Raw genomic sequence first — 15,632 nt, 5'->3', positions numbered from 1 at the left:
CTGGGTGAACAATCAATACGTACTTGAAAGGAATGTGTGTTTTACAGTCATTGGCTTTAGTGTTCTAATAAATGCTGATTTGGTTGATAGGTTCAATTATTTTGTACTTATACTGGTTTTATGTCTGTTTATTGTATTAATTACAGAAAGAGGTAGAATCACCAACTATGACTGTGAATTTCTTTTCCCCTTTAATTCTGTCAAATTTTGCTTCATATTATTTTGAAGCTCTCCTAATTAGGTATGTAGCCAGTAAGATTATTATATCTTCCAAGTTAACCCTTTTATGACCACTAAGTTTTTTTTAGCAAGAAAAAATACTTCATGATTTCACTCATATGTGAAGTCTAAAAAAACAAATGAATTAAAACACAAAAAGCAGAGCTAGACGTATAAACTGATGATCACCAGAGGAAAAGGGGGTGGAAGATGGGCAAAATGGGTGAAGGGGAGTGGGAGATATGCTTCCAGTTATAGAATAGGTCATAGGAATAAATGATACAGCATAGGAAATATGGCCAACGATATTGTAATAGCGTTGTATGGTGACAGATAGTAGCTACACTTGTAGTGAGTGTATTATGATGTATAGAGTTGTCCAATCACTATGCTGTACACTTGAAACTAATGTAAAATTGTGTCAACTATAAGCAAACAAAAAATTTTTTCTAGAACAAACCAAAAAAAAAAACCAAAAACGCTTTTTCTCTCCGGTAATACTCTTTATCTTAAAATCTTACTACTTTCATATGAGTAGTGTTTACATGGTATAATTCTTTTCTGTACTTTTAATCTACAAACCATCTCTTTCATAAGCAGCATATAGTCAAGTCTTTTATTACAGTCAGACCATCTGTATCTTGCATTTGGAGTATTCAGAAAAGTCCCATTTGTTCCTTCTTTCCTGCCCTTCTAATCGGTTTTTTAAAAATAGGAATGTTGTTTTTTTATCTTGGTAAAATATACATAAGAAAAAATTGAGTATTTTAACCATTTTTAAATGTGCAATTCTGTGGTAGCAAGTACATTTACAATGTTGTGCAACCATCACCACCATCCATCCCCAGAACTTCATCAGCCCAAAGAGAAACTCTACCCATCAAACAGTAACTCCCACTCCCACTCCCTTCCATTCCCAGCATCATTCTACTCTGTCTCTATGAAATTTGACTTCTCGAAGATTATGATTATTGTTTTTAATATTTGTTTTTGAGAGAGCGAGCGAGTGAGCAAGCCAGAGAGGGGCAGGGAGGGAGACACAGAATCCGAAGCAGGCTCCAGGCTCCAAGCTGTCAGCACAGAGCCCGACGGGGAGCTCGAACTCATGAACCGCGAGATCATGACCTGAGTCGAAGCCGAACGCCTAACCAAATGAGCCACCCTGGTGCCCCTGATTATTTCTCATAGATGTGAAATCATGTATCTCTCCTTCTGTGTCTGGCTTGTCTCACTTAGCATGCTTTCCAGATTCATCCATGTTATAGCATGTGCCAGAATTTCCTTCATTTTTAAGACCAAAAAATATTCCATCGTATGTATTATGCCACATCTTGTTTATTCACTCATTTGTTGATGAACACCTGGGCTGTTTCCACCTTTTGGCTCTTGTGAATGATGATGCTAAGAACACAAGTGTATGGGTATCTGAATCCTTGCTTTCAATTCTTTTAAGTAAGCCTAGGAGTGGAACTGCTGGATCACATATGTTAGTTCTGTTTAACTTTTTAAGGAAATTTATCCATACCTTAAAAAATATTGGTTAACACTATTATTGTTTAAATTCATCCAGAAGTTTATAATTTCCCTTGTACTCCATTTTTTTCTTGCATGCTCTGGGTTTTCTTTCCTAAGGATATCCTTAAAAGTTCCTTCAGCGAGGGCCTGAAAATAAACTCTGGTTTTCATCTGAAATTTTCCATAAAGAACAGAGGAAGAATTTTGCTGTGTCTGTATTTCTGTTTTTGGCTATGTTCTTCAGCACCGGAAGAATGGAATCTATTTTCTTCTGACCTCCACCGTTGCTGTTACGAAGTCAACTGTTCATCTGTCACTTCCCTGAAGATCATGTTTTCCCCACTCTGGCTGCTTTTAATATAAAACCTACTTGTTTGAGTAGTCTTTTAATTTATTAACATACAGGTGGACTTTTAACTTATCTTGCTTGATTTAGGTGGGCTTCTCTAATCTGATGAGGTCATTAATACTGGAAAATTATCTTTGAACAGCATCTTTCTCCCCCCCCCCCCCCCCCGATTCTCTTGGCTTTCACTCACTATCAAACATGTATTTTTCAGTGTCCTGCTTATCAGTTAACACTTCTTTATAGTTTCCTGTTATTCAATGCCGTATTCTATATTTTTACCAATCTCCCAGTTCATAAAAGAATTTTTTCTGTTTAACTCATCTGCTGAATTTCTAATTTTAACCATCATGTCTCATTTCTATAAATGCTATTTAGCTTCTTTCCATATTTGGTCATTTCTGGAAATCTCATTCTTTCATCATATTCCAATACTCTTATTTCTTTTAATGTATTAAACAGTTCAGAATATAAAATAATACTGGATCATTCCAGTCTGTAAACCTTTGCAGGTTTAATACGGCAATTTGAAAGTTCTTATCGACTCTTGTTCATGGTGGCTTTCTGTTTTCACACTTGTTACAATCTATTTGATTATGAATAACAGTGGTGTAACTATCGGTGGGACTCCTTTGAGGCCTGGCTTGGAGAGAAGCCCAGGGAAATACAGAAAGGTGGCTTCCTGATGAATTCTCTTCCTTCAGAAAGGATTGTTTTAAGATCCTACTGTTCTAAAATTTCTAATAATTTCCTTTTCCTTCGTAAACTCTTATATTATGAAAGACAAGACAAAGTATTTCAATCTCTTTGAAATATTTTTTTAGAACCATTTAACCAGTCACTATTTGATTTCTTGGTTAACTTCCACTTCCAAATTTAGTTAATTGGCGGTATTTCTTTGCAAAAGTGTGACAAGGCTTCCATTTGGCTAAGAAGAAACTTATTTCCATGTTAGCATTATAAATTATCACTCACAAATCACTATAGCATCTAATTTCTTTGCTTTTAAGAGGCATTCCCGGAGCAACCTCTTATACCTAGAACATTGCAGAAAAGTGTGCTGAATCTATAACCAGAGGATAATAATGCCAATGAGTGGAGTCAAAATATTATATGAATACTTTAATGCAAAATGCTTAACACTTAAAATTAGCAAAGCTTCATTTAAATTAAAACTCCATTTAACTAAAGATGGTTAAACCCAAGAATTGTACAGTAGTTGATTTCTGCTATATAATGCCAGTCCTAATGCAATACAGTAGGAACTGCATCGTTAGCTGTCATTTCCTCCATCGCTCATCTGAACCCTAAGGGGTAGGGGAGAGGATACTCAGACAGACACAAAACAAAATACAGCCAAATAAACCGTGCAGTGATTCCTAAGAGTTATAAATCCATTTGACTAAGCTGTCCAACCAAACAGCTGGGAATAACTGCAGGTATTGTTCCAGAGCTGGTAAGAGGTTTTGTTTTTACAGCATGGTAGAAGGTCTGCACTAGGTGAAAAGTCACAGTTTAAGGATGCATGTTCTGTAAATAGTTCCTACATATACACATTTAGTGTGTGTAAACACTAGAAATATACATTAGACAGAGTACCCTTACCAGTTGGGTACAGTTTAAAAAAGAAGATGAGGTAACATGAATCTCAAAGTCCACAGGAATCCTGCCTGAAGAATTTGAACAGCTGCCAGTAATTCACGTCCAATGTACAGGGGTTAAGGCGTCCCTTGGACCCCTACGGTTTGCTGAAACTGGATTCGCTGGCTTTCAGCATAGCAATTGCATCTTTCACTGCATGGTAGATAACATTCTTCACCTAAAAGGACAGGAGAAAACATGGTCAGTTCACCAATAAATCTAAAATCTGTCCTTAAGAGTAAACTTTTCCCTTACCAATTTTACCACCATTCTCTCTAAATTAAAAATTTTTTAATTTTTAATATTTTTTTAAATTTAGAGTCAGAGAGACAGAGAGAGAGGGAGAGAGAGAACACATGAGCAGGGAGGAGGGGCAGAAGGAGAAAGAGAATCTCAAGCAGGCTCCATGCTCAGCACAGAGCCTGACATGGGGCTTGATCCCATGAACCGTGAGATCATGACCTGGGCCGAAATCAAGAGTTGGACGCTCAACCAACTGAGCTGCTCAGGAAGCCCCTCTCTCCAAATTTAAAACTCAGTATTCAACGTGTCAATACTGGAAAGGCCCCTAGACTCCATTAGGCCAGTATTTCACACCTATTTTAAACCCATGCCTTTTCCCCCTCATGCAGGTTTTGATGCCACGTGGCACTGAGCCTGGTGAATACAGGGAGAGGCAAGTCCCAAGGTACAATTTTTCAAAACCTGTATGTTCCCCTAGTTTTCCAAGTATGAAATTATATTTTACATAATTCACTATTAAAAGCATCTTTGAACCCACTCTCTGGATCCTCTTTGGATACTCAAGATTCTGCTCTATTCAAGGATAACAACACAGCATTAAGAGTCTTTGTTCAAGACCAATGTCTGGCAGTTGAGCCAGGATTAGATATCAGATCTATTCATTTTCAATACTAAAGCCTTTCTCTTGGGGCACAGTATTTACAGTCTAAACAACAGCAAACCAAGGTAAGATTTCTTCTATGTTTGTTCCTCCTTGGCCTATGTAGACAGTGGAACTAGACATAAGCCAGTTCATCAACTCATGTGCCAAGGGTGATATGGCCAAGTTCACAGACTCTCTTTATAAGGTCAATAATGGGTCATGAAGCCAGAGTCAGAGAACACCAGGAATCAGTAATATTTTTACCTGTAATTTATCTTCATGATTGGTGTGAGTCTGTGACAGATAACGGAATTCCTGAGTAAGCCAGAAACAGTGTTTAACATGCTCTGGAGAAACAAAATCTTCGGCCACTTTGATACAGCTATATAAGTTATGAACCTGGAAAACACAAGCTGCATCAGTAACACATATGCAAAAGTTCTTAGTGTAAGGAGAATAAAGAATAAAGTAATGTTTCTTGCCTGATGTGGAGCTCCTGCTGGGATAAATACCACATCCCCAAGAAACTGTACAATAGCCCAGCCTTGAACTCCATACTCTTGGTGAAGACGCTTTCTTAGTGATCGGTCTAAATACCAGCTCTGATCATGAATGGGATCATGGTCTGCTGGGTTTTCTTGACCTTGCTCTTCTGATACCTAGAATACATTTGAAGTAATATGAAACTGAGCAATGTATTGAGGCCCAGCGAGGGCACTTTCCCCCTCTGAATAGTGTGGGCAGTCAACAGATGTCAGGCCTTCCTTAACAGATACTCTGTTGGCAGAAAGAGACAAGTAATACTCAAAGACATTAATTGAACGAACCAAGAGAAAACTGAAAGAAAATGTGGTTTTCCTTCTGTTATTTCCAATAATCTCTGACTGGCAGTCTGCATATATTTGGAAATGCTATATTTGGACAATATTTTGGTCTAGACGTTTTTTTTTTTTAACGTTTATTTTTTGAGAGAGAGAGACACAGAGTGCAAGAGGAGGAGGGGCAGAGAGAGAGGGAGACACAGAATCTGAAGCAGGATCTAGGGTCTGAACTGTAAGCACAGAGCCCAACACGGGGCTTGAACCTACACAGTGCGAGATCATGACCTAAGCCAAAGTCGGATGCTTAACTGAGCCACCAGGTGTCCCTGGTCTAAACTTTTGAACATAAACAGGCTCAAGTTCCTTAGAAACAGACTTGCTGTATTGCAGTTATTAAAAATCTATACTCATTTAACAATCTGAAATACAGTGTTACAGACGAGTCCCAAAGATAGCCATAGAATAAATCTGTTTATTCTAGACACAGTTATTTGGCAGCCCAGACTCAGGTTGACACAATCAAAGGAACAATATGGTGACCAGCAGGTTTTGAAAGAGTCCAATGATCCCAAGTAAGAAACAGCTTTGACTCAAACCAATGCTGGTTAAGGACCTACCTGGTACCAGGCAACAGGCTAGGAGTATTCACATTCATTCCTCATGAACTGAAGAATGTCAGTCACAGATGCTTGGGCTGCAATCAGTAGCCTCAGTGGCAAACAGGTTTAAAAACTGAGTGTGTCCATTTCGCCTAGAACTTTCCAGACACAGCCCTTGCTGAACAATCTGCCTACTACTAGAAACCTGAAATCTTAAAAACCCCTGCATCCCTTTCCAATGACCCTTCACAAGCTAATGGCCACAAGCAATGCCTGAGGCTTTCCTGACCTACTACTAGTGAGGGTAGACAAAACCTACAGGGACCTAAGTAACTCACTCTGAGCAAAGATATCAAGGGCCAAGGAATTTTATGTGAACCTCTAAAGTACAGTACTTAGATTTTCAAGGCAATAAAAACAAACCGGTACTGGGGCGCCTGGGTGGCTCAGTCGGTTAAGCGTCCGACTTCGGCTCAGATCATGATCTCGCGGTCCGTGAGTTCGAGCCCCACGTCGGGCTCTGTGCTGACTGCTCAGAGCCTGGAGCCTGTTTCAGATTCTGTGTCTCCCTCTCTCTCTGACCCTCCCCCGTTCATGCTCTGTCTCTGTCTCAAAAACAAATAAACGTTAAAAAAAAAAAATTAAGAACAAACCGGTACTAACAGATGATCAGAGGAACTAACCTGAAGGTAGAGCACAAAAATCTCCAAATCCACTATAATGTAAAACACAGTCATAAGGAAAAAGGCAAGGCCCCTCTCCTCTTTTCAAAGGTGTGAACCTAATCACTTTGAAGTCTGTTCCTCAGCAACCAGCTTCAGCCACATCAGTCTGACAGGCACAGGTCTAACTTTTGAGGCCGTGATGAGTTCCTGGTAACCAGCTAGTCTCAACATGTGGTAATTTATAATACTGCTATTCTCCACGCCTCTCTCCTCACATGCCATAGGATAAAGGGCACACCTTTTTAAGGAATTCTCGTATTTTCTCTGTGTCCTTTGCAGCGTATATATGCCAGAGGGCTCCCGGCTTCTCTTTTCCCTCGATAAATCGCTTTATTGTGAGTTCATCAGAATCTCCATCTTGGATGGTTTTAAGGACTTCTGGAGCAAGAGAAAGCAAATATCACACCAAAGTCTCCAGCTCAGAGAGTAAGCCCCACTTTTATGCTCAGCAGCACCCTACCTTCTTCTTGGTCACACTGTCCTTTGGGAATTCCCACATACACCATGACATTGGCTGCATCAGATACGTCTAAGTGAAGATTTGTTGTTCCATATTTCCTGTCTTCCGGAGTAATCAATCCTGCCAACAGAAAACACCTTAAATTTACTGAGATGTGAAGGCTGCCATTCTCTTTCTCACTCTCTGGGAGATACTTGGTCACAAACTTAAAACCTGCCTCTCTAAATCATGTACAAGACAACAGTATTTAATATTAAATTATCCTTTCAACTTTGAAAGAAAGCAATCTCATCAAATATTTAATCGTTAAAACAAAACAAAACAAAACAAAACAACAACAACAACAACAACAACAAAAACAAGTTCTAACAGTAGGACTTCTGTTTCTGATGACAGGCAAAGTAGGTCCTTGACACACCCTCCTGTAAGAACCAAAACTACTGGATGAAATTATTGAAGAAAATTTTCTTCTAATGAATCAGTGTGCTGGCAAAAAAAAAAAAAAGAAAGAAAGAAACACTCATAAGCCAAGAAATCAGAAAGCAGGACTCAGGAATGGTAAAGTGGCTCCTCCAAAAGGACATGTGCTTGACCAGGTGAATCCAAGCCCAGGTTGTCACAGCCTAGAGCACTGTGGGGTAAAACCTAAGGCCCAGGGTCCACTCAGGATGGAGAGTCTAACAGAAATCCCCTTCACATACACATAAAGCTGGGACCTCAAATGACTATACACTCAGAACGAAAGAAAACACTGCCTTGGTTCCTTCAACTGTAAAAACAAAAACAAATAGGGAGGGTAGGGTGAGCCACAGCACAAGCTCATAGTCTGAGACTTTAATCTCCTACCCCCTGGAAAAGATGTACTTTGCTCAGCACTCACCCTGAGGCTCACCAAGCCCTGTGGTCACCCTGGACAGCCCACCCTGACATGTGGACTCTGCTTCTTGAATGGGCAGTGAAGGGAAGCCTGGCTTGAACTGGGCAAGCGGAAGTCATTTTCTAACCTGCCAGCCCCGAAACAGCCCTGTTTTGTCTGGAGGAGGCCAAGGACTTCCCTCTGATTTGTGAGACCCTACGGTTCTAGGAGCTACTCTCCACAGCAGAGGGCACCCCATAACGTCCACCTGGGACTGTGGCCCTAAAGCCCTGCTGTGCCTTCCTTTCTTTCCATTCAGTTGACCTATGAGCCCCAAGAGTGGGGAGAGAACATTAGGTATTAGGGCAAAATCAAAGGATGTGCTTTAAAGGCGATACATAAAAGATTTGTTTTAACATGGTAAGGGACAAATATAACGGGATTGAATAATGAAACACTCATGGTAAAAAACTGATAGCTACTGTGACTGGGTAGTAAGTATATGGGCAGTCACTGTATTAGACTCTGAAGTTCTGAGTGCATTTGGGACATTTTTCTATAATAAAGAGTAAAATTAAAATTTAAGAAGAAAAAGCAATTAATAGGACACAAGAAAAATGAATGAAATGGACAGTAATAAATGATAGCATGGATGAATATCCAAAAGCCTGATTCTATTTCGATGAAGCTCAAACACAGGTTAAATCTCAAAGAATATTCCGCGGGAATACAAATATATATGGTAGCATCACAAATATGCGGGAACGACAAACACAAATTGCAGGGCGACAGTTAACACTGTGGAAGGAAGCGTGAACAGGTAGGTCTCAGAGCTTCGTCAGGCTGCTTGCTCTTGGATCAGTGCCAAATAGGGGAAAACAGCTGTGCCAACGAGGAAGGAGGTGACACCTACCCAGCCATCAGCACAAAGCCCATCCAAATGTGGCCACGGCGACTGCACACTGATAAAACAGTCTCTAAAAGGAGCCTGAACTCCAACAGACTAAGATCACAAAAACATAAAGGTCCCAGGGAAAGGATTCCCAGAAAATAGAAAATCCTGAAACACAGCACCATGGACTGTTACGAAAAGCATGTAAGTGGACACAATCCGGGCTGCTGGGGGTTGGGGGCAGAGTAGAATGGCTCTAGCCTGGAAATTAGGAGACTTGACGTCCTAGGCTCAGACCCGAGAAGGTCACTGTCCCTGCTACTGTCCTGAAGACCTGGACATCTGTAAAACTGCTGGTGGTACTGGAGCTGGAGAGATACTGACTCTCTCTCTCTCTCCAAAGAACCTTTTCACTCTACTCTGACTGAGGAGTCACAGCTCGATCACTGGACGTTTGAAAATGACCGCTCTTTAATTTTGTGAGAAAGTACAAGGTGTTTGAAAACGAACACATTTTCATTATTTTCAATCCCTCACTGCTTATTTTGTCACAGGTAAAGCTTTTAAAGAGTAACAACACTGCCATCTATCTATGGGTGTCCATGCTGCCAAGCCATTCAAACCAAGCAGACAATTTATTCTGAAAACTTCTCAGATAACCACTTCTACCCCATAAAGCTTCAGGATGTCTACAAAGCAAGGATAATCACTATGCGACATTATACCACTTCCACCATTTCCTTTTGTGGAAAAATACTTTCATTCATGTAAGTTCACTGTAAACCCCCACTGTAAACAGAGTATGCTCCAACCAACTAACTGCTCCGATGGGCTTGCAGAAAGGCAACTCAACTAGGGAACATGCAACAGCCCCACAGCACATGCAGGGTTCTCTAAACTGAGATTTGGAAAGCAAAGGGAATAGGCCAGGGGACCCCTGCCTGCTGTGTCCTCTCTCCCACAGACCATTTCTCACCATCCCGGGCATCTAGACCGTGGGAGCTTCCCAACATGAACTTCCTTCTCGAAATGTTCCCTGACTCCAGTCCAGGTGGATCCCTGAGCTGACTCCATCCTAATGGAAGAACTGTGGGGCTGAGATCCAAGCCCCTGCTCTTCTCCTCCCCTGACAGTCTCGGGAAAACACAGCAAAGGTGCTAAAGGACTCTGTCTCATCTTCAGGAGGGCTGTCACCCTCAGGCCCGAGAGACTGGAGTTGAGAGTAATTATAGAAGGAAAGAATAGGGGCACCTGGGTAGCTTGGTCGGGTAAGCGTCCGACTTCGGCTCAGGTCATGATCTCATGGTCCGTGAGTTCGAGCCCCGCGTCGGGCTCTGTGCTGATAGCTCAGAGCCTGGAGCCTGTTTCAGATTCTGTGACTCCCTCTCTCTCTGCCCCTCCCCTGTTCATGCTCTGTCTCTCTCTGTCTCAAAAATAAATAAACGTTTAAAAAAAAAAAATAGAAGGAAAGAATAAAATCAAAGAAGTAATTTCTAGAAGGAAAAATGGGATCCAAATAGTATAAAAGACTAAAGCAAATTCAATAAATGATCCAAAAAACTGAAACTTCATTCAACAATCAATGGGTAAATAATTCCTTCAAAACAGCCAACTATCACCAAGACCTAAATAAAGACCCAACATAAAACTATTCAAGATCAGGGGCACATGGGTGGCTAGGCTGGTTAAGCATCCGACTTCAGCTCAGGTCATGATCTCACGGTTTGTGGGTTCAAGCCCCATATTGGGCTCCATGCAGAGCCCGAAGCCTGCTTCAGATCCTATGTCTCCCTCTCTCTCTGGTCTTCCCCCGCTCGCATTCTGTGTGTGTCTCTCTCAAAAATAAAACATTAAAAAATTAAAAAAAAAACCAAACTAGTTGGTGACCAAGGAAATCAATCTCTATCTTGTACAGTCTTCCTCGTTGGATTTTCATTGTTTAGACATGACTCCATAAACTATCCAATTCAAAAGGTGCTTCCAGGGGGCCTGGGTGGCTCAGTCAGTTGAGCAGCGACTTCGGCTCAGGTCATGATCTCACAGTTCGTGGGTTTGAGCCCTGCATCAGGCTCTGGGCTGACAGCTCAGAGCCTGGAGCCTGCTTCAGGTTCTGTGTGTGTCTATCTCTCTCTCTGCTCCTCCCTCACTTGCACTCCTCTCTCTCTCTCTCAAAAATAAACATAAAACAACAAACAAAGTGTGCTTCCAATACTAACTTAAGGAACAAACTACTACTCACCAACATGGATTACTTGCATTTAAGTACAGCTGGTTTTAAAACAGCTGCAATGCTAGCAGACTGATTTTAAGATGAATAACAGAATTGATTTGATGATATACCATACAATCATTTAAAAAATATCACACTAAAAACAATTAAGCACCACAAAGATTTTAAGATATAATATTAGATGTAAAAAAAAGAAAAAGTAAAAACTGCATATGTCTTACAACTGTAACTACGAAAAGGAAATACACACACACGGAAAGGAATGAAAGGAAATACACAAAAATGAAGCCAAATGCAGTGTTCTTATTAGGATTATGAATGTTGTCCATCTCCATCTCCCCCAAAAGCAATTTTCCAAACATTCTGACTTAACTCTATTTCCATTATAAGGTTTTCAACTTAGCTGTTTCTTCCTTACCGTAGGCGTTATACATCTTGGGACCAAGATCTGGCCTAACAAAGTAGTTTGGCAGCCTGGAAGCCAAGTTTAGTTTGCCATCTCTCCTTGTGTACTCGGGCAGTGGGATATTGGCCATCAGATCATCAAACCTAGGACAAGACAACCAAGCGTTAGCAAAATAAGTCTGCCTTCCTAATCCAACATTTTTTTGTTCCTTCTTACCAATAGGAAGATAAAGATGGAGATAGCTTTCCTTACAATATTTAAGATGAGACTTATAGTAGTTAGGAACAAAAATGTCTTCTTCCTCTCCTACAGCACACATCTTTAACAAAATGATCTGGAATATTTCAGACAAATGATTTGAGTGATAACTTTCTGATGGTAAGAAGTGACACTCAGGGATGTATTATTAGTTCTAAGCATTCTTTTCAAAGTCCAAGCTCCAATCAGGAAAATGGATCTACCAATTCAGCAGTCTTGCTGTCTAATTCAACGGTATCATTGCACTGAACCTGATGTGTCTGATCCCAGCACTGCCTCCAGCCCAGAGGCTGCACACCTCAGCCGGCCTCTTTCTAGCAGGGCACTACAGTTGAAACTAGTGGACCTTTCATTAGTCAGCCAGATCTCAGAGTCAGGAACTTCATCTCATTTAAAACATACTTCTCCAAGACTAGAAATGAAATATCAGCACCAGTGGAACTATTCCATATTTCATCTTTCTCTTCTGAAAACTGTTTTCTCACCACCTCAAAAAGAATTTAGCCTATCAAGTCAAGGACAGATTCATCCCTCACCCCACCAATAATCATACCTAGAAGGCATCATATCTCTAAAATCTTCTCCTGGTGGCCAGTCCTTAAGTTTCAACACCATTGGTTCTTTTTCATTCTTCAAACGGTCTGAAAAGTAGCCAGAATTACTGAATTGTTATTATTCATAACTCAGAAACAGACCAAAATAAATGGCAAATTAGCATTTTATGCTTAACAATTCAATAAAATTTACCTCTGCAAAATCTTCACAATCCGATACGTTCAGTACACAAATATTTTTCTTTAATATTCCCCTCCTGCCAATTGCAATAAAATTGCCTATTTTATTTCCGTAGGGCCAAGAAATGCATTCGTACCCAGGAGGTAACACAGGAGTAGCAAAATAAAAATTACGAACTAAGCTTTTCTAGATGCTTATTAAACTGCTGCACACTTACAGACTTCAGCCACCCCCTTTTGCCCTTTACACATAGTTGGTTTTGACAGCTGTCTGTTTCAGATCCAGTCTCTTCCTCCTATACAGTGTTCTGGAAGAAGTGAGTAGCTCTCCAACTAATAAACAGTACTGCACTTTAAAAATCAGAGGCCACAGATGTTTAGTACACCAGATTTTCTGAGGCCACCATGAAATATAAATGACTTGTTTTGCCCAGCAAGACTGAAACTACCTGATGTTCTGTCCAGGGATAACTAGGGTCAACAGCACCACAGGGTTTAGTCAGCACTATTACCCATTGTAATGCCAAGGAACCAAGAACCAAGCTCTACTTGAAAAAGATACTGATAATTACGATTAACAGCAATGACAACTATTATGTCATTTCTTGCTGTGTTCTAGTCTCTGCTAAGTGTTTTAACCATTTAATCCTTACAACTAAAGCCAACATCCCAGTGAGTTTAGGCACTATTTAATATTCCCATTTTGGGATGAGGAAACTGGCAGATGCCCAAGATCAACCTGTTACTAAGTGGCAGAACTGGAACTGGAGCCCAGGTTTGACTTCAGACCCTGTACTCTTGAGGACTAACATTTGTAATAATGTTTTGTAGTCAACCAAGTACTGTCCCATAACCTAGCTAAGTGCACACTACAGGAGGAAACAAAGAAAAACACAGGGTACCGCGTATGTTCAGAATACCAGCAGTATGTCAGTGTGGGTGGTGAGCTGGGGGTGTGTGCAGCAGAATCGTCAGTAAAGAAAAGGCAAGCTATAGTTGACTCTTAGCTGTTTTTACCATCTGCCGGCATGAGGAAGTTTTGAGTCCCAGAAAAATGAAGTTACCAAGCTCATATGCACAAGTACATATCAAGAGTCAGGCTTTGAACTCAGGCCTAACTGGAAAGCTTCATAAGGTCTGCCCCAGCTGCACAGGGCTGCCTTGCCAGATCATGTCCGTCCTGGGACACCAGCATTTAGAGAATAAGGGAGGCAGGGGAATAAAGACCCTGGCAATTTCCAACTGCAGCCTAATCAGAGACAATGGAGGGCAATACTTGCTTCAGAACTCCCTGCAAGATTCGCTGAGGCTTTGTTGAGTCTGCATTGCAACTGACTCCTTTGCCTGCTCAGTCCTGCTTCCTCTTCCTTTATTTTGCAGATGTTGATCCCTAAGTAACCATCTTATGTCTGAAACTCCATCTTAGTATGTACTTGTAGAAAACCCCATCATGCCTTGTATTAAATACTTTGTTACAAATAAAGTATGAGCCATAATCTATAAATACGGACAAAAGGAAATAAGGAAGCAGATTCAAAGATGGAAGTGTGTCTAAAAAAGTGAGGGTGATGAATGAGTGACCTTGAGCTACTGAGAGTCTAAAGAATGAACTGGTCAAACCCTCCAGCAGGGATGGAGGCCTGGTGACAGATGCCTGTGATGTGAATCCCCAGGGTCAAAGATGAACTTGATGTTCTTGGAAACAGTTTACTACTGATTGGCCAATACATAGAAAGGGCCAAGCCTTAGCACCAGACACACAAGCTGCCTTACTGCCTCAATGCCCCTCTAGCCCAGTTGCAGTAGGCAGTGACCAGGATACCCGGTGTTAAATGAATTCACATTCCCTGGCATCTTCAGGTCTTATTTTATTAATCAATAATTAAAATTTTTAAACGTAAAAAGGATGTATAAAAGTGAGATACACATAACACCACCAGCCTTGAGTCCCACGCCCTGGCTTTGTGCTCCCCTCCCGCCAGGCACAGGTGGAGGCACAGAATGTCAGTTACAGGACAGACATGGAGCCACCGTAAGTACAGGTAACTAAAACCTCACCTCTTTAAGGAACTACAAAGTGAATGGGCCTCAGGTCGAAAGCATAACCTTTGCAAAATGAAAGGGGAGGAAGAGAGAACACACTAATTTTAAACTCTAAGATCACAGACAATGCTGTCATTGCTGCTGAAGGGCTTCAGACTCCTGCTACTCCTGTGCTCTCCCTTCACATTCTAACCCCCTTAAAAGGTCTTTAATACATACTTGGAACATCTTCAAATCCATCCCAGAAGTCTCCTACTGTGGCTCCCGTGATGATTTCATTGGTCCTACAGTTAACTAGGTCGACTTCCTGATTCCCAAACTCTTTCCTGAAGGATTCAGGTTTCCAGAGGTCACTGTTCAACTTATGATGCACTCCTGACACCATCACTGGCTAAAAGAGAACAAAGACTTTAGTTTGAACTCCCCCAGCTCTGTCCCCAAACCAGTGGCAGCCCCTTTTCAAACAGCCCCTTGTTTCTCTGTGGCTGGTCCTCAGTGTTAGATCCCAAAGTGACAGCTTAGTGCTCTCAGCTCCCACAGCATTTGTCTTCACACAGTCCTTGCTCTAACTACATTAGTAAGTGTCTACGAGCAAGAATCACATCTTCGACTCAGATCCATTACTCACAGAATATGCTTGCTACCAGGCAGGAACAGGCACCCGAAAAGGCCAAGACAAGCCCAATTTTTTTAATGTTTTTTTTTTTTTTTTGATAGCAAGAGACAGAGTGAGAGAGTGAAGGGGGGGGAGGGGCAGAGAGAGGAGAGAGAATCCCAAGCAGTCAGCACAAAACCTGATGCGGGGCTTGAACTCACGAACTGCGAGATCATGACCTGAGCTGAAGAATCCGTCACCTAATGGACTGAGCCACCCAGGCACCCCCAGGAATCCCGATCTTTATGTGAAACAGTCTGACTAAAATACTGGGGAGTTCAATTTTTTTTAAAAAAATTATGTAATCTAAACAAAACATGGGGTGGTGGATCGTATTCAGCCTGTC

At 41.2% G+C, this 15,632-nt stretch overlaps 1 protein-coding gene across 2 annotated transcripts in view; it reads right to left on the bottom strand.

Moving 5' to 3' along the window:
- Window positions 1-3,187: 3,187 nt before the first annotated feature.
- Window positions 3,188-15,632, bottom strand: part of KDM3A (lysine demethylase 3A) — a 53,102-nt gene continuing 40,657 nt past the window's right edge. Inside the window, exons 19-26 of one of the 2 annotated variants that reach the window (XM_042932932.1) lie at window positions 14,851-15,022; window positions 12,408-12,495; window positions 11,609-11,739; window positions 7,213-7,332; window positions 6,991-7,127; window positions 5,090-5,266; window positions 4,872-5,006; window positions 3,188-3,899 (exon numbers count right to left, since the gene is read on the bottom strand). In XM_042932932.1, the coding sequence (XP_042788866.1) occupies window positions 3,819-3,899; window positions 4,872-5,006; window positions 5,090-5,266; window positions 6,991-7,127; window positions 7,213-7,332; window positions 11,609-11,739; window positions 12,408-12,495; window positions 14,851-15,022 (1,041 nt within the window). In that variant the 3' untranslated portion in view covers window positions 3,188-3,818. Of the gene's footprint in view, window positions 3,900-4,871; window positions 5,007-5,089; window positions 5,267-6,990; window positions 7,131-7,212; window positions 7,333-11,608; window positions 11,740-12,407; window positions 12,496-14,850; window positions 15,023-15,632 lie in introns of both variants that reach the window. The other variant, XM_042932931.1, reaches the window with a different exon arrangement.

This window comes from Panthera leo, chromosome A3, assembly GCF_018350215.1.
Source record: "Panthera leo isolate Ple1 chromosome A3, P.leo_Ple1_pat1.1, whole genome shotgun sequence".
NCBI classification, from domain to species: Eukaryota; Metazoa; Chordata; class Mammalia; order Carnivora; family Felidae; genus Panthera; species Panthera leo.
This window is presented reverse-complemented; position numbering and strand designations above follow the sequence as displayed.